At 32.1% G+C, this 26303-nt stretch overlaps 1 protein-coding gene across 1 annotated transcript in view; it reads left to right on the top strand.

The window, feature by feature from the left end:
• Nucleotides 1-26303, top strand: part of GBE1 (1,4-alpha-glucan branching enzyme 1) — a 276829-nt gene that overhangs the window by 164562 nt on the left and 85964 nt on the right. The window contains exons 9-13 of the mRNA XM_055110157.2: nucleotides 5570-5685; nucleotides 8438-8565; nucleotides 13419-13517; nucleotides 18330-18440; nucleotides 21505-21676. Of these exons, the coding sequence (XP_054966132.1) occupies nucleotides 5570-5685; nucleotides 8438-8565; nucleotides 13419-13517; nucleotides 18330-18440; nucleotides 21505-21676 (626 nt within the window). The remainder of the gene's footprint in view (nucleotides 1-5569; nucleotides 5686-8437; nucleotides 8566-13418; nucleotides 13518-18329; nucleotides 18441-21504; nucleotides 21677-26303) is intronic.

Genomic DNA, 26303 nt, shown 5'->3' with positions numbered 1-26303 from the left:
TACCTTTTCTGTTTAGATGTACAAATACTTACCCTTGCATTACAATTGCCTCCAGTATTCAGTACAGTAACATGCTATACAGGTTTGTAGCCTAGGAGCAATATGCTATATACCATATAGCCTAGGTGTGTAGTAGTAGGCTCTCCCATCTAAGTTTACATAGGTGTGCTCTATTAGAGTGGGTTATTTTTTCTTTTACACTTGTCGTTTTCCATCATATCAGACTAATAGCCTTCACTTTTGTTCTCACTGCTGTCCACTGTCAATTCCTACACACACACACACGCACACAAGCACACACACACACTTTATGTACATACACTCACAGTCACAGACACTTCAGGTTTGCCTTTTGCGAATCTTACTTGGCAGATAACCAATTTTTAAGAATGCAGGTTAAATTAGAGAAGAACATGACTTGGAAATTTCTCAAGTATTTTATTTTTTAGTAAAAGTCTAATTGGAATCATTTAGCCTTAAAAGCACCATATCATCCTTTTCTACTTATTTCCTAGAGAATACCTGATTGGAATTACATATAATACAAATAGAGTTAATTTTAATAAAGTATTTAATATGCTAAGTACAATTTAGGCCTTATGGGAAGAAAATGCTTTATTTTGTTAATGGATATAGATAACTGGAGCTCAGTGGATATAATCTGATTAAACAATATATTAATTTACATAAAATAAAGTTGCACAGAATAAAATCCAGAAAATTATGTGATATTGAAAAGAAAACTTCAAAACCATAATTTATAATTACCTACATTCTGAAATTTCTATTATTACAAATTTTTAGTAGTTGAATGAACAATTTGTCTCACTAGTTTTGTGCTACTCATTATCTAACAGTATTTGAAATTAATATATACAATAGCCTCTATATAATTCTCGTGTCTAAAATCCAGATACACTTTATTATTGATGATACTGTTATCTACTACTAGATATGAATTACTACTTTTCAATCATTTCAAGTTTTCTCTTAATTCCAGTTGGCTGAGTTTGTAATGTAACTTATACAAATTATGAGCAAAACATAATATTTTTAATTGTTGGTTAATTTAATTAAAATTGATTAATTCTTTTAATTTTTAAAAATAAACCAGGTAGTTTGATGTTACCTGTTATTATATTAAACATTGACATTTTAGAATACCTTTGTAAAAATGTCATTTTTATTATAATTTGAGACTTTTTTTGGCATTCTATATCTTTCTCATTTTTCCTCACAATCTACTGCCTCGATTGAAATACATAGATCAAAACATGAGGTTTTTGATTCGTGGTTTTATGATGTACTGTTTAATACCCATTCAGCCTAAAAGCCTATGGAATATCTAAGAGGAACATCATTTTTTCCTTTATATTTTTTTGATATTTAGCCATTGCTTAATAATGTCCCTTATTTATTAATATACAATATTAGCATCCAGTGAACTAAGTTGCAAATTTTGAAAATCTCAGAGGTATTTTTGGACCACAAATAAATAGAACATTAGGCAAATAAGCTTGGATTACAAAATGTAACGTCATTAAATAAATGTCATTATATTTGATTATAGTTGCTCACTGAGAAAATTTGTCTATGTTTCATTATAAAGATTATTGGCAGAATGTAAGACAATCAACAGTTTTTGATTTTAGGGATTTTCCTAAAAACCTTAATATTGGAATTATCTGTGTGTGACAAAATTTCCTTAATAAATCCTCATTACTTGATTACAGGTTGAATATTTCAGACATCTAAGCCAATTAGAATCATGATTGTTTTGATTGCCAGAAATCCTTAAATGTATGTATTATCCATCGATGTATTCAGTTTCTATATTAGGCACCTTTGACTTAAACATTTTTTTAGTGGTTTATGATTCAAAAGAAAGTCAACTGCATTTCATTATTTTTTTTCTGGATATTACAGATTTTGTTTTGCTCCAAAAAATAAATTGGGAGTGTGCTAATCAATTGACTATGCACAGTGTGAATAGCACAGTGCTAGTTTCTAATATATGTGTTAATTACTTTAAGATATAAAGCTAAGAGCTAAAATGGGTTACTTCTTAAACACATTCATTGTGACCAATGAGATATATATATATATTTTTGAGATATATATATATTTTTTGAGATATATATATATTTTTGAGATATATATATATATTTGACATCACCATCTAAAAGTTAGCATCTAGATCCTCCAATTGTTCAGAAATTAGGCTTCTGGACAGTAAGTGGTTTGTAAAGACAGGCTATAAAAGCTGTAAGCCAATGGAGTAATCTAAGTCCTGGCTTGTCTGTTGGAACGCACCAAAATAAAACTGTGTCTTAAATTCTGCTGTATATTTTTATGAGATTCTAATCAACTGGATATATCAACTGTGTTATGGGCTGTTTGATGCCATTTTGAGGTAGAAAAAGTAAATTGCCTTTTTTATTGTACTTTTTACCAGACATTGTCATACTCTGACTCAAGGCAAACCATTCAGTTGAGGTGATTCAGTTCATTTACTACTAGAGAGAACACTGAACAATATTTCTAATTCGGTCACAATCTGGAATAATTCATAACTCCTCTTTCTCTCAACACCCCAAAAAAGGAAAAATGGAATTTATGAGCTTTGAATTTGGAAATTATGAGAGTAGAAATAATATTGAACATCTTTCAGAAATCAGTATTTTCACTGGTGACGTATTCTTTAAGCTTGCTCTATTTCAAAGACAAATCTTAGATTCAGTGATCTAGTTCATTCCTGTATGAGATTATTGTTTTCATTCTCCATGTGACTGCTGGAGGGTAGGGTGCAGAACAGGGTACCTCTGCTGGATGTCCTTACATACTTGGATCTTTAATGTATATTTGAGAATCTTCCACTTGATTTTGAGGTCTGGGTATCTGTGACACAAAATGATTAGGGAAGAAGTTTTTTCTCCAGTAATGTGTCCTAAGTATTTTATAATTATATACAAAAAGGTTGTGCTTTTGTGCAGAAAATTTAACATAGCATAACTAAGACTACTATCCTTAGAAACTGACAATTCATTTTTTCTTATGCAACAAAGGCTAGTTATTTATAAAATGTTACCCTTATAAGACTAGTTATTTTTTGCATAACTGATACAAATAATCTAGTTTTAGAAAATCGACTTAGTGGGGAGGGATAGCATTTGGAGATATACCTAATGTTAAATGATGAGTTACTGGGTGCAGCACACCAACATGGTGCATGTATACATATGTAACTAACTTGCACGTTGTGCACATGTACCCTAAAACTTAAAGTATAATAAAAAAAAAAGAAAATTGATTTAGCCAGAGAATTAATACTTTTAACTTTTGCTTTGCACTTGCTGCTACTAATTTTAAATTTTATATTTGGCTTTTTCCTAGATCCATTTCCTGATATTTGGTTAAAAAATAAAATTTCTAAATTTTTATTCTTTACTATTTTGTCCTACATAGTTTACTCTCATAAAATTTTGTCTAATTGTATTTCATTAATGATTCATAAAATATAAAAGAAATTAAAAGCACTAGAAATTTGACTTATCACTTTAATCTTGTAGTAGTTTTTAAAAGACTTTATGATTTTCAGACAATGTGTAAGAGTATTTCAGAGATCTGAAGAATAGAATACAGTTTCTGACTCATGAGAACTTTTTAATTAGGTGCTCCATTGTCACTATTGTTTCTTTTCTGATTATCACAGGAATTTTTTTGTTGTTCATACACGCTAAGAATCTGTCTACTAACATAGTTATTCCCAAATGTGTCTTTTTATTTTAATATTTTAAACACAGTTTATTTCCTGTTTTGGTCAAGAGTAGAATAGATTAAATATTGTAGTAAAAGGAATCAACAGGACTTGCATTACCTTTGACTTTAGTGAAACCTGCTGTGACACTGGGCAATTCTTTCTATTCAGTGATCAGGTTCACATCCTTTCCCTCTTCTGTGTTTCACTGAATTGCAATATAATTCACTTATCTTTCCCTTTACTTAGAAGAGTATATTCTTTTCAAAAAATTATTTTCAAAGGATTATTTGTATGCAATTTTATTCAAGTCTTCTTTCTGAAATTCTCATATAGCAAACTTGTTACAAAATATCGACATATGCTTGGGGACAGGGAACTCTCTGTATCTTCCTTTCAATTTTGCTGTGAATCTAAAACTCTGAAAAATAAAATTTATTAATTATAAGAAAACTATAAACAATATGGTAATGAAAATTCCTATGCAAAATAGAGTGATTTTGATTTTATACAGTTCTATTATATCTCCTTGTTTCTATTCATTTCTTCTGTTAAACAGGATTTCCCCCTTAAACCGTATGAACATGGAATTATAGAATCATAAGCAAATACTACGTTCAAGGTTGCTTGACCTTAAAATCTTGAACCTCCTGTCTCCCTTTTATATCTATTAGATTGCTTGGATTTCTTTTCTTTTCTTTTTTTTGTAACTTAGTAAATTTTCAAAACTCAAAGTAACTTATTTAAAACAGTTAATTACTAACAACACTCATCTTTCCCCAAAGTTTGGATTTACAATTCTGAAGTTAATTTTGATGACTTAATCTTCATTTATGTCAGATTATTCTTTAATATATGGAAGGTTTTAAAAATACATAAATTTCGACTGGGGTAAAGATTTGTGTACACTATTACGGAGCTTTGTCATTAAACTAAATGAGGTATTAAAGTCTTAAAACCACAGTTATAATAAGATAGAGAACTCAACCATAACTATATGACTAAAGAAAATACTAATTGATGATGCCTTTATTTCAATTGTCCAAAACAGACTTGTTTCGTGTGGTGTTTTTAATTGAGTTACACAGTTTCTTTGTTTTCCCTCTCTTTTTATGGATGTAGGACTCTTAAACTCATAAAACTTTGTACTTTATTACACATGTGGTTTTTGGTAATTAGGTTTTCTTTTTTTACCTTCAGGAAACAACAGTCTAGTCAATGTAATATTGCTTACCATGTGGTTGATTTTCTGTTTTTATCTTTTACTTTTTATTCTGAATCATATCTATTTGAAATTGTAGCATGAGGAAATATTTTAAACAAAAAGTCATTGAAAGTACTTTTTCTACTGATAATGAAAATGCATTTTCTGAAAGGAGAAAAATCACATAATTATGTTTATATTACATGAAAAGCCTTTTTAAAAATTCAGGGACTGGTAATAGATTTTATTCCTTTGCTTTTTTCGAGCACTACTATGTAGTAATCACTTTTCCGGTTGCTGAGAACACAGCATTGAATAAGGCAGGGTCTCTGGTTTTGGAGTTCATGTTAAAAAATGTTTTCCCTAAATTTTCTTAGATATTAAGTGACTTTGTGGACTATAAAAATTAATAATTTTCCTTTTAGAATGAGTTTCATCAACCAACTGAGATTCTTGTTAGTTTTGTGACTTTTATATATGTTATGTTTCTTGAACATTATGATTCTTGAGATAGAGCCCTATAATTTTAGTTAATAGCAAACATTTATAACAGTTAAGGAAAATGCTCTTCACATTTTGCTTAAATACATATTTCTCTTATATTTTAGCTGGGAAGTTTTAAGATTCCTTCTGTCAAACATAAGATGGTGGTTGGAAGAATATCGCTTTGATGGATTTCGTTTTGATGGTGTTACGTCCATGCTTTATCATCACCATGGAGTGGGTAGGTAACCTGATATAATCAGGTTTGGGGTTAATTGCAGAAGCTGCAATAGCCATTACTGGTGTCTTGATTTTTATTAGTTCCATTACATATGCTTTCACTGTAGTAATTTATTATCCCATTTTGGCAAAAGGTAGATTATAAGTACATTTTATAAGTAAACAAAAGGTAATCATTTCCTTTGAAATATATCTGCTGAATATGCTATAATTCGTGTGTAGCTTAAAATTTTTTTGAGGAAACCATTTAGTGTAACACTCTCAGGATGTGAACACTACAGCACTTCCAATGAAAATAAAAAATAATAGATGAGAACAGTTGTGAATGCATAGGTTTTTACATATTACACATTGAATAAAATATGTATTTTAATTGCAGATTTACCTGGTTAAAATTAAATTATAAATTAATTTGAAATTAAAAATATTTATCAGACTCTCACCTTAAAAGTTGTACAAAGAAGTAGAATCACAGAATACTAATCCCTCAATAGATGACATGGGAACAATTATTATTATTATTATTATTATTATTATTATTATTATTGTTCTTGAGACAGAGTCTTGTTCTGTTGCCCAGGCTGGAGCGCAGTGGTGTGAACTCAGATCACTGCAAACTCCATCTCTTGGGTTCAAGCAATTCTTCTGCCTCAGCCTCCCGAGTAGCTGGGATTACAGGTGCCCGTCATCACACCCGGCTAATTTTTGTATTTTTTTAATAGAGACGGGGTTTCACCCTGTTGGCTAGGTTGGTCTCAAACTCCTGACCTCGGGTGATCTGCCCGCCTTGGCCTCCCAAAGTGCTGGGATTGCAGGAGTGAACCACCACACCCGGCCAATTATTATTATTTTTTAATGGCCAAAGGTTCACTAGCAATAAACAGAAAAAAAAAAACAACAAAGGGGGTGAAAAATGTGACTGTAAATCTTGAAAAGTGACTGCCAAGGAAAGAAGCTAAACATTCAAAGTGTGCTACTGCTTGATCTTACTCATGATGCTGCCCGCTTGAAATGTTCCTGGGAAAGAAGTTGAATCTGTAAAACACAACAGATTTTATTGATATCCATTTTCCAGTTTCGGGGAAGCTGACTTACGGTATGCAAAGGCAAAAGTTAAGAAAAATCTTTTCCTAGATTTAAACACCTACGTGCCCCTGCAGAAACTACCTCACCGAGAGAGGAATATCTTCCAAGAATTTGTGGTATTAGATAAATGAACCAAAGTTTATGGATATGGGATGTGCTTTTTATAGATACAGAATCCAAGAAATGGTTAAAGAAAAACATTCTGAATTGTTTAACATTTTTTTCTTCCTTGGAATGACAGAGAAAGCAACAAACAAAATCCCTGAAACCACACAGCAGAAGATCAAATAGAATACCAGAAAAGTTGAGATAAGGCAGTTAATATCAAGACACAGTATTTGATTTATAAACTCAGTAATAAAGGGAAATTTATCAGGAGGTCATGAATTTACCTGCAATTTACTTGCATGCATGAAAAAAAAAATGGTTGGACTCATAGTATTCTATTTACAGAAGCAATGTCTGCCAAATTCTTACAAAGTGTGACTCAAACATTTGCTAGTTGAATGATGGTTGCCAGGGGCTGAGGAGTGGAGGAAATGGAGAGATGTTGGTCAAAGGGCACACTTTCGTTTTAAGGTGCATAAGCTAGGCGGAATCTAATGTAACTATAGTTAATAATATTACTTGGTATTTGATGAGAGCCAACTTTAAGTATCCTTAACACACACACACGCGCGCGCACACACACATACACGTGGTAACTATGGGTGGTGACAGATGTGTCAATTTGAGTATAGTAATCAGTACACAATGTATGCCAATATCAAATCAGTACCTTGGAAACCTTGAATATATGCAATTTTTATTTGTCAATTAAATATTTTAAAATTAAAGAACGACAGCATCAAAAATGAGAAACTTGGTAGTTATATTGCTGCTGAAATATAAACATGAAAGAACTTGAAGTATAAGACTTCCATAATTATACTTGAAAATATCCCTCAGTGATAGAATCCGGCAAACTGAGAAAAAAAAAATCAATAGAACTTAGATGTAGAGAAACGGTAAAAGGCTGATATTGAGCACAAATTTGATTTTATTATAACAATAAGAGTAAATTACTGAAAGAATAGAAAGTAAATGGTATAACCCAAGTAAGTGAACTATACTATAACCAACCAAAGTTAGGATGTGAGAGAAGAGGAGGTAGGAGGAAGTTTGAGAATATATAATCTCTTTATCGTAGGGAACTCCATATTGCATAAATTGAAGTGCGTGTTTGAAATAATATATAAATATTATGTCTCAGTTTTATGATGGTTTTCCTATTTTCTTTTCCTTACCTCAGAGGGATCTAATACAAACTAACATTAACATCTTAATGTGACAGAAAATGTATTGACAATTATTTGATATTTAGAATTCCCTTTAGTATGATTTCACTTTTTTGCCATATAATTTAGCTAAAATTAAATTAAATCTTTAAAGTGCTTTGTTTTTCTCATGCGTGTGCATTTGTCAAACAAAATTGATTTGCAGAATTGTCTGAACTCTGAATGTTGACATGTAGTACTTTTCTAAGTCAGTATATTTGCTGATGCTTATGTTATTAAACTGCTACAATAACAAAATTCATATAAACAAACTAATTGGTGAATGTATTTGTGCAGAGTTAAGACTTGCTTGTTAATATAATATATCCGTATTGATTTTCTTTTTCTAAGGTCAAGGTTTCTCAGGTGATTACAGTGAATATTTCGGACTACAAGTAGATGAAGATGCCTTGACTTACCTCATGTTGGCAAATCATTTGGTTCACACGCTGTGTCCCGATTCTATAACAATAGCTGAGGTAAAGCCATAGTGAAGTCTTACCTTCTGACCCCCTTTAATAGAGAGTATTTTGTCAGCATACAGTATTTGATTAATCAATCTCATGTTGTCAATAATTGCGTAAATGAAATTCTACCCTGAGTATAGTGCAGCTATCTTGTATGGGTGGCACATTATTTAGAATTCACTGTTTCCCTATTAGAAGATAATGTATACTAATTACTTGTCACCATTCTATTGTTAAAAAAGAAAATGCCAGTGGTTGGAGAGTTAAATGTCCTAATCAGTGGACAGGCCCTTCGCTATGAGACCTTCAGCAGAGAAAAGAATTGAATATTAATGTGTGTCTGTCCATTTATTATTATTTTTTTCTTTTTTGGCTCAATCATTAAAGATAGGATGGATCGCTGCCTGCAAGCTTCTCTGAAGCCTTTCTTGTTCTGATGTGATTACCTTTCTTGTTTGTGTTATTGCTCTCAGATTGCCAAATGTTCACTAGTTATTCATGATTCTTGAAGGTTCATGATTAACTGTCCCAAAGCTGCACTGTAATGATATAATTCCATATATGCATAATTGACAATTCCCCTCTTGGTGATAAATGTGATAAATTAAGAAGTTTGTTAAATGCTTATGCTAATTTAGATTTAGTGCTAAAATCCCTCTGGTTTTCTAAGTTCTCTAACTAGGAATTATTATTAAAATTGAATTTAGCATGTTAAAACTGTTCTATACAAAGTATAGTGGTTGACATATAAAAATAGTAAGACTACTGTTAAAAAGAGTTAGAATTAAGGTGTGTTTTTACATTGTTGGTGTTTAGCTTATTGGCATGAAATGGAATAGTCTCCTTCCTGTAGTATTTATTTTTTGTATAGACTGTTTTTATATCCACCATTTCTCAAAATCAGAAATCTCCAATTTTATAAATGGTACGATTTCACCGCTTGGATAGAGGAGAATAGTTTTATTCCCTTCAGGCATTTTACTTTTTAAGTATTTTCTGGGAATAAAGCAGTAGCCCTAAATTCCTGAAATTCGTTCTTATGTACAATTGAAAAACAAACAACCTACCATACAATTTAGACACCCAGTATTATTTCACAGTCATGACCTACCTACGTTTGATCATAGCACCTTACTAATACTTGTGCTAATCTTTTTTGTGCTGAATATCTTTAACATCAATCAGAGTATATTTTAAACTTTTGCCTTATGTATATTTGAATTTTATATGTCAAACATCAAAAAATTAATTATTTTGTCAATGATATTTATGGCAATCCAAAGCAGAGATATTACAAATGACAAATTGCTACAAACAATTAATGACAGCACAAATCAAAAGTGGGTACTGAAGAAAAAGAAGCAATGATTTAATACATGAAAGTTAAAATTGTTACATTGATCTTTCCATTCATTTCAAGTAAAATAGTTTCATCATCTAGGGAGCTCTGGTCTGATTATCAGTGTTTCTACCAATGAAACTTTGAGACTTTAGCCTACTTTATATTACTTGGTTTTAGATTTTTTTTTTAAAAAAAAGATGTGCCTTCAATTTATTCCACTTAAATTGAAAACTACTTCAATTTCAATACGTCACTTTTCTGTCTAGTGGGAGTCTCTTCCAAATGTAGAATTGATCCCCATGAACTTTTTTTTTTTTTAAGAAAAGGAATGTATTTGAACGAATAAGCAATGTAATTTTATTTAAATTCCTTTAGTAGAAATATGAATTTATTTATAATGACAATTACAAAAATTGAAACCTTATTTTGCTCAAGTTTATCTACCATTTTACATTATTATATTTGCTATATTAATTAAAACATTTTTGATTGATGTATTTTCCCTCTGGAATGGTTATAAGTGCTCTTTAGATAGTAAAAAATTAGAACTATTTTAATTTCATCCCAAACACAGAATCGTTTTCATATGCCATATGAATAGGCATCAATTGTTTTATATTTAGAGTATGTTTATTTTGATGACCTTTATGATTTACCTTTTTTTTTCTTAAAAATTTTAAAAGAACAGTCACAAACTTTCCACCTTCAAAAGCAGGGCTGAAACAACTCATATGCATTAATGAGGCAGCTTTCTAGAAGTCAGATTTAGGAGTCAAGACTATATGATTGTTACCAAATCACCAGGGGTTTAGTCTAGGTCCTGCTGCTTGCTGCACAGAAAGCCAATCACGGAGACAATGATTATTGCCGTAGAAGAAGGCTTTGATCAGTCTCAAATCCATCTCTCTTACCAACTAAAATTAGAGGTTTATATAATAAGAAATAAATGTAACAATGTGTAAGAAAACAGAACTAGAGAGGGGTAAGGAAGCAATCATGAGGAATGACTGGTCTGGCATCTCATTGCATGCCATGATTTGGTGAGCTTCAGTTCTTTGATACTTTTTTTTGAGAAGACTTAAGGGACAAATATAGGTTTCAGGCTTTTCAAAAGGATTCAATTCTATGTTTATCCAAAAAAAATATGTCTATGGGATGACTGGGTTTCATGATTACCATATGTTTTTCTTAGCAGATTCTATTTCCTAAAACAACATTGGGACTGGATACAGAACATGCCTTAATATTTTCTTGAGAAAATTCATCTTGATCTTTAATACCAGTCCATCACCAGTCATTCTTGACAGTTTGGTCTTTCAAAACTCTTTTCAGAAGGCATTGTGTCTGTAATTCTAGTTCCTAATATGGTGCCTGATATTTAATGCATATTTATCCAATCCTGTCTCTGGAAATATGACTTATATTTTGATAAATAGAATGATTGAAATGGCTTCTTTTCTACTGATCTTTTTTCTACTTTATAAACCATGAAGAACTATGCAGAAATAAGATTACTGGCAAACATTTTATTTTCTTATGGATGTATTCTACCATATAATATATTTACTTATACCTTCCTTCCATAAGAAAAAAAAAAAAAAGAAGAAGCATTTGACCTGAGTCTCAGAGAGCCTATGGTATGTGATAGTCTTTTATAGGAAGTAAGGGTCATAATCTAAGGAAGACTTTGGGCATTGACAGATGTAGAAAAGCTCGTAACAAGTACATGCAAGAGGGAATATTTCAAAGTGGCCGAAGTACTTAGTAATTAAAATGAAATAGTAGGAAATAATGGTGGAAAGATGTCTTTCCATTTCACTTTCTGTGCACTTTAGTTAATGATCACAACTACATCACATGGTCATTTCATAATTATGTTTGTGTGTATTTAGGTCCTAGTTTATTAATCTTTGAAAGTCAGATATTATGTCTTATCTTTTAATCCCTCAGAGCACCTCACTCATTCACTCAACAGATACTTACTGAATAACCTGCTTGTGCCAAGTATTACTAAACTAGTCTAGATTCTTGGGGTATATCGGTGAACAACAACTATAAACTCTTGCCCTCATGGATCTTACACTATAACAGGGAGTAGGGGAGTAGCTAATTGGATAGTAAATCATATAGTAAATGCTTAATGTGTAATTGTTGAATCGAATCTTAAGCTAAGGAATTTGAATTTTCTATTGTTGGCTATTGAAATCCATTGAAGGGCAGTAATAGGAGCGGACTGTCTCATAAGATATGAATTTGGCAGCAGTTAGTATAAAGAGTAGGTAGAGATGGGGAATGCCATTTGGATATGGTCTAGGCAAGCAGTAATGAAGATTAAATAAGATTGTGGTTGTGGTAATGGAGCAAAGGAAAGTAACTTATTTGAAAGATATTGTGGAATTAGAATTGATAATACTTAGCACATATTTTCCTAAAGTTGTCTTAATAATATCTTTTGTTACATCTGGGTCCCTGTACCAATCTTTGAAACCCATTTTTAAATTACTTTTATTTATTTGATTAATTATTGGATACTAATTGTCTAGAGTAGAAAGGACCCCCTGTCAAAAAGCTTGATATCTGAATCCGGCTCTACTATTAAGAATCCTCTCTCTCGACTGGGTATGGTGGCTCGTGCCTGTTGTCGCAGCACTTTGGGAGGCCGAGATGGGAGTTCGGACTCCCGTCTCGAACGGTCAGGAGTTCGAGAACAGCCTGGCCAACATGATGAAACCCCATCTCTATCAAAAATATAAAAAATATTAGCTGAGAATGGTGGTGGACATCTGTAATCCCAGCTATTTGGGAGGCTGAGGCAGGAGAATTGCTTGAACCTGGGAGGCAGAGGTTGCAGTGAGCTGATATCATGCCACTGTAAACCAGCCTGGGCAACAAGGGTGAAACTCTGTGTCAAAAAAAAAAAAAATTCTCTATCTTGAGAGATCCCTTCACCTCAATAAACCTCTGTTTCTATATCTGCTAAATGAAGATAATCCCTACCTAATCTCAAAAACCCCTTCTAAGTGTAACCTACTCTAGTAAAAGCTATTGTACTGTTTCACTGTTAATGTACTAACTCTACATTCCATTTCATCAAAAGCTAGTGTTCACAAAAATACACTCCCTATCAGGGCTACATACAGAAAGAACAACTATAACAGATTTATGCCACATGTATTGTTGTGCTTGGTGAAAGCAACAAAACCAATAAAAAATGTTTTACAGTAGTTCAAAAATAAGAAACTATGTTTTAGCAATAATAGTTTTGCTATTTTGTGTTCTCTAGGAGATACTGAAGAAAAGAAATAAATAGCTTCATGAGATCAAAGTTTGCCTGGAGTGAAAACATTAAGCAAAAATCTTTCTAGGAAATGAGATATGCTATCACAATTTTATCGACTTTTATGTTACCAAAGCAGCCCAAAAATATATTCCCCTATTATTGTTTTCATTTATTGACCTGGGCTTTACAGTCAGAATATTTACTAAAAGTTTGATCATTATGAACCGACGTTCTTTGTTGTAGGATGTATCAGGAATGCCAGCTCTGTGCTCTCCAATTTCCCAGGGAGGGGGTGGTTTTGACTATCGACTAGCCATGGCAATTCCAGATAAGTGGATTCAGGTAAGAGTCCATGTAAATATTTTTTGTTTCTGTGAATACTGTGTTGCTTCATTTATCTTTAATTTATTAGTTGTGATCATTAGTTACAGATATTATAACTGAAGTATTAAATTCTTTCATTAGTCTGTCGATTCTTATGCTTTTTAATAAGGTGCTTCTGAAAATATTAAAAGTTCTGATTTAAAGTATTCATACATATTCAGGCAAAGGGAAAATATGATTAATATAATGTTAGCTGTATAAATGGAATTTTGCATTATCAATGCAATTATATGAAACTTCAGTGCTCTATATTTAATACACATTAGACTTCATTACAGCATTCATTTATGCCTACAGATCATGCATTAATGTAAAAGTTACTCCTTAATTCCCAGTACTTGCTTAATAGTATGGTTTTTCCTCAACGAATTTGGATTGGATTCATCCATTCCTTTATTCAACATTAAAAAGTCCTTACCATTTGTCAGACACTAGGAATGAATAACTGTACATGGTACTTTGCACATCATTTATCAATAAAATTTTATTAAATTTAATGGCAGTTCAAGTAGTTTGGTGTTTTTTGTTTTTTTTTTTTTCATTTAATGTTTGCCTAAAGGACTAAAGTCATTATGTAGACTTAGGTTTAATATAGAACATTTCTTTGCAGCCATGTCGACATTCATGGGCTGAATATATATAAGGAGTCAGATATCTATACAAATAATCATAGCTTTCTGATGAGCCCTTTATTTCAGACATGAACTGGTGCTATGAGACCACAGTTGTAGAAGGGCTTAATTTTGAGTAGAAAAACTATAGCGCCTACTCTTAAGGAAGTGGTTACTATAATCATTTCTTAGCTGTCTTTCCTTTCCCCCCGGGCAATTTGTGCAATGCATAGCTGTGACATTAAACTTGGACCAACATAACTTCTGCTCCTACATTTATAATAATTCCTTAAACATTATCAGGTCAAAAAGCAAGTATTTTATAAAGATTTTTACTTAGAAAACATACAAACAAAGGAATATTCTCCTTTACTACATGGGAACGTAGCCTTGTATTTGTTACTTCAAAAAAAATTCTGTAGTTTTCAATTTTCTCACCTTGGTATAAGGTTCCTTATCAGCCCCATCTCTTACTATTTCTAGTTTTTTCATGTAGACTTTTTTTCCTCACAAGTGACAAATCTTACTTTTTAACCTCCTGCTAAAAGCCTTAATCATTCTTTGTTCACATTCAATAATCTTTTAAGGTGTACGTCAACCTAGAATTATTTTTCAGTCAGTAATAGCACAAAGTGAGGTATTTTCTCTTTGAGTATTCATGGCAGCTTAAAAAATTGAAATTTAACCTAATAAACATTTTATTACGTTGCATGATGAAGGTAATGCATTAGGCAATGTATCATACTTAACTTATTATACATGATAACTATAATAATCATAGTTATCAAATAGAAAAATATTTTATCCTAAATTTAGGATATGACCATCCTGTTTTAGATTGTAAATTCTCTGAAAGCAGTTATCATCTTCTATTTTATGTAATTATTTAAAATTCTTATTGTATCACCAAACTGGGTCCCCCCTTAGTTAATAAAACTAAAGTTAAAATAGTATTACAATAAAACCCTTAGACATAGTGATTTTCCTCTACTTTTGTAACTGGTGCATTTAAAAACAATTTAATAAGTGGCTCCCATTCTCCCTATATGTCAATAAAACACACAAGAGTTATTAAATCAGATGACAACTGTACTCAGAATGTATATGGCCTGTGATGTTGTCTACCCATACAGTATGAGTTAGATTAGAATGCTAGATTTTATTCATGTTTTTGTTGTTCAAAAGCAAATTATGTATCATTTCCTAGTTGTATTATTTCAAAATCATTAGTTTTGAATATCATTCTTAGTTTAATCAATTACTGAACAAATATTTGACTATCTATGCCAAATTTGCTGTATTTCCTTTCATTTTATTTGATCATTTTTGAAGTGTTTATGTTAAGGTAATGTATGTGTCTAATGAACTCATTCATTGATCTGTTAATTCCACCAAATATTTATTGAGCACCTAGTATTTTTAATAAATATAGTTTTTCTAATTAAACATTTTTGAGATATTAGGATAATTGTAGATTCACATGCGGTTGTAAGAAATAATACAGTGAGATCTGGTATGCTCATTCATCAGTTTTCCCCAGTGGTAGCTTCTTGCAAAGGTATAGAACAATCTTTTAACCAAGATACTCACATTGATATACTCAAGGTGCAAAACACATTCATTGCCACAAGATTCCCTCATGTTGCCTTTAGAGTAACACCTACTTATTTTCATCTTGCCTGCTTCTAATAATGCCTTAACCCCTGGCAACCACGAATGAGATCTCCATTCCTATAATTTCATCATTTCAAAAATATTATATAAATGGAATCATGCAGTTTGTGACCTTTCTGGATTGGCATTTTCAGTTAGCAAAATTTTCTCGAGATTTATCCAAGAAAACCTCCCATGTTGTTACATCCAGCATTCTTGTTGCATATATCAACAGCACATTCAACAGCACTGAATAGGATTCCAAGGCAGGGGTATACCACAGTTTAACCATTCACCCATTGAAAAACATCCAGGTTGCTTCCAGGTTATGGCTATTATGAATAAAGTTACTGTATACATGTGTGTACTCATTTTTTATCAACATAAGTTTTCATAACTATGAGATAAATGCTCAAACACTACAATTACTGAACCATATAGTAATTCCCTGTTTAATTTTTTAAGAAACTGCTAAACTGTTTTCCAAAGTAGCTGTAACATTTTACATTCTGACTAGTGATGTTTGAGAGACCTGCCTCTATACATCCTCACCAGCATTTGGTGTTGTCACTATGTTTTATTTTAGCTATTATAATCAGTGTGTAGTGACATCTCATTGTGGTTTTATTATTTTTCAAATGGTTTATGATGCTGGATACCAAACATGTGCTTATTTGCCTCCTGCATATCCTCTTTGGTGAGGTATCTGTTCATGTCTTTTAACCATTTCCTGATTGCATTGTTTATTTACTGTGGAGTTTTGAGGGTTCTTTATATATTTTAGATTCAACTTCTTTGCCGGGTACATGGTTGACAATTTTTTTCTCCTAGTCTGACGCTTGTTCTTTCATCCTCTTCACATTGGCTTTTCACAGAGCAATTTTTTAAAAATTTTGATGAAGCTAGTTTATCATTTTTTCCCTTGTATAGGTCTCTCTTTTGGTATCAAGTGTAAGAAATTTTTGATTCTCTTATGGTTTTTACTAAATGTTTTATAGTTTTTATTTTTTATATTTAAGCCCATGATCCATTTTGAGTTAAGTTCTGTGCAATATATAAGACTTAGCTCAAGGTTCTTTATCGTTCTCTTTTTACCCATGGGTATCCAATTCTCTAAGCATCATTTGTTGAAACATCCGCCCACCTTCCATTGAATTTCTGTTGCCCTTTTATCAAAAATTAGTCTGGCCCATTTGTGTAGGTCTATACATTAGTTTCCTATTATTCCCATATCCAATTTACCACAAGCTTAGTGGCTTAAACAGCACAAATTCACAACAGTTCTATGTGTTACAAAAATGAAATGGGTTTTACTGGGACTAAAATCAAAGTGTAAACAGGGCTGCATTTCTTCTGGAGGCTGTAAGGGAGAAGCCATTTCCTTGCCTTTTCTCACTTCTAAAAGCTGCCTATATTCCTTGGCTCATTGCTCCTTCCTCTATCTTCAAAGCAGCAGTATAGCATCTTCAAATCTCTCTCTTATTTTGACGCTCATGCCTGCTTTTTAGAAAGATTCTCGTGGATTAGGCTGTGAACATCTATGGATGGTTGCTCTTCTGCCTTCCACGTTCTGCCTTCTGGTGCCCAAAGATTCGCACCGCAATGATCAGAACTGCTTATGTTCTCATAATTGTATGACAGTGTGTTGAATTAAAGAGGGAGAGTAAATTTAGGACATAATCCTGAGGAACATCAGCCTTTATAGGACAAACAGAGGAAGAGAATTTATAGTATGTCGGGAGTGGCGGGAAGAAACAAAACAATATAAAGCAAGAGTTTCACAGTGGTAGATTAATAAAGGGAAAAGTTCAGGGGCAGGAGATAGGATCAGCAGTGTCAATATGTATAGCAAGTATCTACTTAAGAGAGAGCAATTACTAACTTAAGCTCACACCACAAGCTTAACCTCAGCAAGTTCAGTTGCATAAAAGTATAGTGTTAGAGGGACAGAGCCAGACTGAACACCGACTAGAAATTGAAATGCAGACACAAAATGTGTGGTCTGTTAAGAGGGTAATTGTTTGATGATAATTAGCTTTAAATTTTGAAACAGTTGTTTTATCACTTTGTAAAAATGAAGCGAAACACTCTTTTTACTAATTTTTTTCATATAAACAAATAAATGTAACAAGTGTATCTCTACCATGTACAAGTTATGGAAAGACATGCCGTGCAATAACATTACTGTGGGCATTAATCAAGAGGTGGCAGTTATTACAGAAAAAAAGCTGCAAAGATCCTAAAATATAATGATTAAACTGTCTGCACAAAAGCAAACACCACACACACACACACAAACACACTCTACACCACTGTCATTTGGACATTCTGTATAAAAGCTGTGATTTCCGTAAAAGTTTAAACAGTGATAACTTTGCTATATGGGTGGACTAATATGTGCATATCAAATAGTTTGCACTGATATAATGCATACCTTCAGATTGTGATTTAAAAATAAGAAAAGTAATGCTTTACTCAGAAGCTTATTTTTCTCTCTTGTGTCTAGCTACTTAAAGAGTTTAAAGATGAAGACTGGAACATGGGCGATATAGTATACACGCTCACAAACAGGCGCTACCTTGAAAAGTGCATTGCTTATGCAGAGAGCCATGATCAGGTAAATGAATATGTGCATAAATTCATTTATTTATCTCTCTCTCTCTTCCTCCTTCCCTCTCCTTAATAACATATTTAAATATAAACATATTGAAATATAAACCTCCGTAGTTACTATAATGTGTGTATGTGTGTGTGTGTATTAATATGTATCTTTACAGGAAAACTACGTATATTGGAAAAAATGTTAAATTTGTAGATGGAGAAACTCCAGTTTCAAAATGCAGTAATATGTTTGTCCTGCCAAACTATAATTAATAGATTATACATTGCAGTTGCAAGTATTATATGTTTTCCCTTGTCATAATGAAGAAAATTGGTGCTGGACCAGGGTTATTTTAGTTTCCATCTTAGGCTGCCTTCTAGAGGTATTCTTTTATGCTTTTGACAAGCATTCTTCATTTTTTCCCCTCAGTCACTGAAATCTCCTGCTAATTGACCTCCCTGACCCCTGTTCCATCCAGCCTTAGTCTGTCTTCTCGAATACAGCCTAAGGTATTTTCTAAAGAGGAAAGCTCGTCTTGTCAACCCAGATATACTGGTCGAAGCCTGTAATTCAAAGCCACTCCTATTTTGGCTCAAGCCGAAGTTTCCAGCATTATTCTCTGCCCAACTCTCCAAGCCTCCTGTTCTTCAATACTTTGAAATCCCTACCCATTCCAAATAGGTCAGCTTTTTCCAATCTTGTGCTTTTCCCCACGCATCTGCATCTGGGAAGTTCCTACTCAGACCTAATTGTCTGGCTCTGACACATTCTATATAAAGCCTTCCTTGGGTCATGTAGGGAAAAATTAGTTGTCCCATCCTCCAAGTTTCCATTATGTTTTAGGAACAGAATTTTTTTTTCATTGTCTTTCTATTTCCAGCCTTTAGCACTGTGACTGATCCTAGTAATCACTTAATAAATATTTTTTAAATGGAGAAAAAAGGCCACTTATTTAAGGTCATATTAATCCTCATACACATCAACATAAAATTTACTTTTTGTAGATTAAAATGTAGACAATAAAATGTTTGAAGTTACTTAAAGTATCTTTATTAAAATATTGAAACTAAATAAGTTTCTCTATCATTTTTGCAGAAATTGGCCATTTAACGCAAACATGATTTTTTCAGGTGTCTCCTCTAATTGTTAAGAAAATGTAAGTAAAGCAGGGGTTGGCTAACCAAGGCCCATGGGCCAAATCCTACCTGCTGCCTGTTTTTGTAAATAAGGTTACTTGGAACACAGCCACGCTGATTTGTTTACGTATTCTCCTTTGTGCCAAAATGATGCATCTGAGTAGTTGAGACAGAGAAAGTGGCCCACTCTTAGAGAAACTTGATGACCTCTGAAGTAAACGCATGTTAAATTTTGCATCTTCCAAATTGGGGCTGTGCTTTCTTATCAACTTAAATTTATATTATCCTTGTCTGTAGAGCAGATAAGATAAATACTTGTCTAAAAAAGAAGAACCCAATCTAGAAAAGAATAATATTAGTTTAATAGGTGAGTGGTGGGGGTGGGGAGGGGGAAACTCTCACCAAATACATAACAATTTGAAAATTAAAATATATGCATAAATTATAGCTTTCTATTGCAAACTCCTTGAAGTTGCAGCACGTAGTGAATTCCCAGCATATGTTTATTTTGTATGAATGAAAGAGTAAACAAATAAGTGGCATGAACAAATGGAAGATGAAAAAGATAGATTTCTTACATAACTTTCTACCTAATCTGTAAAGAAACAGATTTACCAAGAATTATTTCATACTTTAAAAATTCAGGCAATCCTGTCTTATATATTCAGGAATTCTCAGGATAGCAGAAATAATGCAAGTTGCCTAGTTCTTTCTAAAAGCAAATGTACTTTGACTCTTAAGCCTGATAAAAAATATAAATGTATATGAATACATAAAAATGAATAAATAAACATATAATTTATGGTAAAAATGTGGATGTTATTTTAAACTTTTTAGATAAATCCTTAACAATTAAATTTGTAAACTTAACTTAATTTCACCAGTATCTCAACAGGATTTTATAAGAGGGCAACTTGGTATGAGAATAAGCTTTATCTATGAACCTGATCAAAAGTTATTAAAATAATTTTATAATAGAATCAGAGATTATAGAAATAATTATAGCTAAAAACATAATTAAAGAATTCAAAACAAGTAGAGAAGGTGAGTTGTTTAAGAAGTAGTGATATAAATCCTATAACAATTTTTAAAGAAAAATCATTTTAATTAAAGTAGGTTAAAGATAGAAAAGATTGTAAACAAAATTTTTTTCTAGAAAATGAAAAGAATTGTAATAGGGTACTGAGATTATGGATTATGGATTAATTTCTATTATACATTTTACTCTATGTTATTGTTAATGATGAACACTGCATTAGATGTTTTGAACTGTAAATAATTCAGATTTTTAGGAGGTCTCTCTGCTGTTACTCAGGGCATTTCTGAGTTACCTGCCTCAGTTAATAATTATTATATTTTCAGGTAAAACAAACTAAATTTAGATTAAATGGCAAATACAATGAGAAAGCAAATTTACACTTAAATAAATGTTCTCAACTTATTTTCTCTGCTGAGGGCAGGAAGGAACTATTGTGATATATTTATACACATATTATATTACTCATATATATGAGCAAAATAATATATTATATATATCAATGATTTTTCAGAAACTTCTTTCAAAGCAAATAAAATCATTATATACAATCTATTTTAAAAATCTATTTAATATTCTCAACATTATAATAAATGTTTCAGAAAATGTGAGGTGTCAGCTCACATATAACAGATATTCAGGTACCTTATCATGAATCTTTCACCAACCTATTTTAAAAATAAAAATCAGTCCAGTCCTGAAAACAAATGTGTTGATGTCTAACATATTTTACCAGCTTGCCTTGAGCCTAGAAAATCACCAGTGGAAAATACCTGAAATTAATATTAATCTACACACCTCTTCTACGATGTTTCCTAACATTTGTAACCATGCATTGTTCTATTGTAAATCACAACTACTTAGCACTTTTTTTTTTCATTTATCTCCATTACTTTTATTTCTGTAGGCATTGGTTGGGGATAAGTCGCTGGCATTTTGGTTGATGGATGCCGAAATGTATACAAACATGAGTGTCCTGACTCCTTTTACTCCAGTTATTGATCGTGGAATACAGCTTCATAAAATGATTCGACTCATTACGCATGGGCTTGGTGGAGAAGGCTATCTCAATTTCATGGGTAAGTGTGGGTTAAACACATATGCAATTTGTGTTTAAAATGTTAACTTATAATGACATAAATCATGTAGAATATTTTGATTTGGCTTTTCAGATTTAGAATATAAAATTACAACTATTTATTTCATATACTGTCATGTGTAAATTGCAAAAATAAAATTAAATCACTATAAGTTTATTATATTAATATATGATACAAAAGTATAGTCTAAAAGCTGATATTTAATTGAATATTGCTGTCAAGTGGGCTTTCCTGATTTTAACATCCAGAATTATGATTCTGAATTTAATCATTCTGTGTTAATTTTATTGTTATAGTATTTGCACATTAAATCTAAGAAAGATATAATTATCATATTATAACATAGCAAGCTAGTATTATTCGTCTTCTTTGAGATAATTTTATACCAGTATACTTGTGTTATAAATGTGTGAACTTAGGTTCAGAGATATTGTGATGGACAAAAAGAAATTTATTTTTTAAAATAGAAAAATATGAATACTGAAAGGTCATTTTTGTCTGAAAGCTCTTGAAATAAAATATAAAAATTGACTGTTCTAGTTGGTGAACAGCAGACATTGAAACATTCGAGTTTTAGGAAATTTTTACGGCTTTTAGACTAGAGAAAGACACAAAGACTGGGGAATATATACAAAAGGCTGTTTTATTTTTCTACAATAAAAGACTCAGGGTGGGTGGTGCCTCACACCTTTAATCTGATTCCTTTGGGAGGCTGAGGGAGGAGGATGGCTTGAGGCAAAGAGTTAGAGTTAGAGACCAACCTGGACAATATTGAAAAGCCCCATCTCTACCAAAAGAGAAAAAAAAAAAAGTGCTGGGTGTGGTGGTACGTTCCTGTACCCTAGCTAATCAGGAGGCTGAGGCAGAGGGACTGTTTGAGCCCAGGAGTCTGAGGTTGTAGTAAACTATAATCATGCACTCCAGCTAGGGTGACAAAGCAAGACCCTATCTCTAATTTTAAAAAAGCCCTGGATCTTTGAATTATTCACTTCTACTTGGAAATTTTTGTAAGAAATCTCAGATTGAACTTTTAAAAGCCTTTATTTTTTACTAACTGGAGGTTAGGAAGCCAACCCCGAGAAAGCATACACAGATTTCACCTATACTACCTGTACCTTTGGGTGTATCCTCTATTCTCAGGGTCACTGAAATTTGTTGACATCCCTAGCCTTCCAGGAAGTGACCTTCCTGACTTGTGAGACTGTATCGCGTCAGCCAGGTATCAGGTCAAGTTCCCTGGATGGACTTTGCAATGATTGGTTCCATAAATAAAGTCAGCCTTAGTTCCTTAAAAGCAGTGGTTCTACCTGACTCAGGATGCATCATTCTCCAATATGGGCACCTCCGTAAGGCCTTAGTTGTACAGCCAATTTATGTAACTATATCCTGATGAATAAGTAGACTGTATGAACCTATGCAAATAACCATGTCACCATGTAAAGTAAGGAAACTGAGGACCTAGTGAGATATTTTAAATGCTTTATTTCATTTACAAAAGTACAAAATTACTATCATCTACAGAAGGAAATCCTTATGTATCTGTAGATACATAATTACATAAAATAGAAGATGATAACTGCTTTCAGAGAATTTACAATCTAAAACAGGATGGTCATATCCTAAATTTAGGATAAAATATTTTTCTATTTGATAACTATGATTATTATAGTTATCATGTATAATAAGTATGATACATTGCCTAATGCATTACCTTCATCATACAATGTAATAAAATGTTTATTAGGTTAAATTTCAATTTTTTAAGCTGCCATGAATACTCAGAGACAAAATACCTCACTTTGTGCTATTACTGACTGAAAAATAATTCTAGGTTGACGTACACCTTAAAAGATTATTGAATGTGAACAAAGAATGATTAAGGCTTTTAGCAGGAGGTTACAAAGTAAGATTTGTCACTTGTGAGGAAAAAAAGTCTACATGAAAAAACTAGAAATAGTAAGAGATGGGGCTGATAAGGAACCTTATACCAAGGTGAGAAAATTGAAAACCACAGCATTTTTTTTAAAGTAACAAATACAAGGCTACGTTCCCATGTATTAAAGGAGAATATTCCTTTGTTTGTATGTTTTCTAAGTAAAACTACAGATAGTAATACTGTTTTAGCATTAGTTCATTAGCTGCAATAACCAGTTTTAGTTATAAGCAAGGTGATATTTTCTAATGGCATATAGAAATTAATATTTAAAAAGAAAAATTTAAGAAATTTTTTTCAAAACTAAGAAGCAACTTGATTGTTTACTTATCTTTTAGGCATTTCTAAACTTGTTAATTTTCTGGAATTTTATTTTTTATTTTCCTCCAGGAGAGAAACAGTGAGTCAAAAGAAATAAAACAACTATACATTTGTATAGCACACATTTTTATAAAAACATGTTTAAGTAAATTTATTTGTCAGGCATTCAGATATATGTTATGTTTATCAAAAGTCATTAAGATTAATGTAGATTTTCTCAGAATACCAGTTTGGCTGATTTGTTTTGTTTTGTTTTTGTCTTATGTATTATAATTTTGAATTTCAAAAAAATTCTTTCACTCTGGTTATAGCTGTGAAATATTTACTATGCATTTTTGATTTGCTAGGTTATTGTGAATGGTTTTATGAATAAATAGATTTGTATTTTTTCATTCTTCTATCATATATGAAATAATTGAATATAGAAGGGAGATCAGCAATAACTAAATTATTTTTGTCAGTAACATCGACATAGCATTCTCTACTTTTTTTTTTTTTTTTTTTTTTGAGATGGAGTCTCACTCTGTCGCCCAGGCTGGAGTGCCGTGATGCAATCTCTGCTCACTGCAAGCTCTGCTTCCCGGGTTCACACCATTCTCCTGCCTCAGCCTCCCAAGTAGCTGGGACTACAGGTGCCCGCCACCACACCCAGCTAATTTTTTGTATTTTTTAGTAGAGACAGTGTTTCACCGTGTTAGACAGGATGATCTCGATCTCCTGACCTCGTGATTCGACCGCCTCGGCCTCCCAAAGTGCTGGGATTACAGGCGTGAGCCACTGCCCCCGGCCTCATTCTATACTTTCTTTTTTTTTTTTTTATTATTTATTATTACTTTATTTATATTTTTTCTTTTTTATTGATACATAATAGTTGTACATATTTATAGGGTACATGTGATTATTTTGATACATGCAGACAACGTGTAATGATGTAATCAGGGTAATTAGGATTTCTGTCATTCAAACATTGATTATTTCTTTATCTTGGGAACATTTCAAATCTTCTAGCTATTTTAAAATAAACAATAAATTATTGTTAACTACAGTCACCCTACTGTGCTATCAAATACTAGAACTTATTTCTTCTATTCAGCTGTATATTTGTACCTATTAACCAACATCTCTTCATCTCCCTGCTTCCCAGCCTCTGATAACTATCATTCTACTCCCTGCCTCCATGAGATCAACTTTTTTAGCTCCCACATATGAGCAAGAACATGTGGTATTTGTCTTTCTGTGCCTGGCTTGTTTCACTTAACTCTATACTTTCTAAAACACTTCATATCTATTATCTAAATGAACATTCCATTTCCTTTTTATTTTGTATACCAGATATTTGTTCAAAAGAAACCTGGGGCCAAAAGTTAAAAGAATAATAAGGCATGCTACGTAGACATTCTAAGTCCATTTTACTAAAACTTCGACTCAAAGACATATAGGGACATGCCTCAGTTTGCACAACCAGAAAATTTCGGCAGCTGGTCAGTTGCCTTTTTCTTCTGATTTCCAATTTGAGAAAATTGTAATGAAAATTACTCTGAGATCAGTATCTAGATTAGTTAGCCACAAAGACATGGTTTATGAATACTTTTTAGAGAAAAGGTACAGCATAGTGGTTAAGAATACTGTTGGGTTGGAATCTGTGCCTTTCCCTTTTTGGCTGTGTGACCTGGGTAAGATGCATCAACTATGCCTTCATCGGCTCAGTGATAAAGTGGGTGCCTACTTCGTCAGATTGTTTTGAGGGTGAAATGACTTAATGCTGTTATACTTATATAAAACACAGAGTATTTGCAGGCATATAGCTTATAGTTAACTATTATTTAAATTGACAGTTACTATTTTTTAATATTATCAGTTACTCCATTAACTATATGGTACCTGAATGCTGATGTCCTAATTCCATTTAATTGTGTTTTTTAGAATGTTGTCTGATAGTACATTGTTTAAAATAAAAGATTATTTCATTTCTACTTTAAAATATCAGTAAATGTAGTGATTTGTTAAAAATCAATGTTCTTTTCCTAATTTATGTTATGTGATAAATTAAGCCATTTCTGCATTAAGTCTCACCAATTTACCTTCTGAGTTTTTTAGTCATAATGATGTCTACTGAACGATGTTGCTGAAACAGCCTTAGCTTTCATGTATGAGGAAGTCTGAGGGTTGCCTCAATTTGTTTTTATTTTTGGGATAAGCCAATATCATATTGCTCAGTTAACATTTATTATGAATTGACTGTTTCCTTTGTGTGTATATAATTATGCATGTATATATGCATCAGATAGAGCATCAGATGAAATTTACTCTTTTTATGGTACCTGTGCCCAGAATTTCTACACACACACACAA

The sequence above is a fragment of the Pan paniscus genome, chromosome 2, assembly GCF_029289425.2.
Source record: "Pan paniscus chromosome 2, NHGRI_mPanPan1-v2.0_pri, whole genome shotgun sequence".
Classification (NCBI taxonomy): Eukaryota; Metazoa; Chordata; class Mammalia; order Primates; family Hominidae; genus Pan; species Pan paniscus.
The sequence above is the reverse complement of the archived record's forward strand: the minus strand, read 5'-3'. Positions and strand labels throughout refer to the sequence as shown.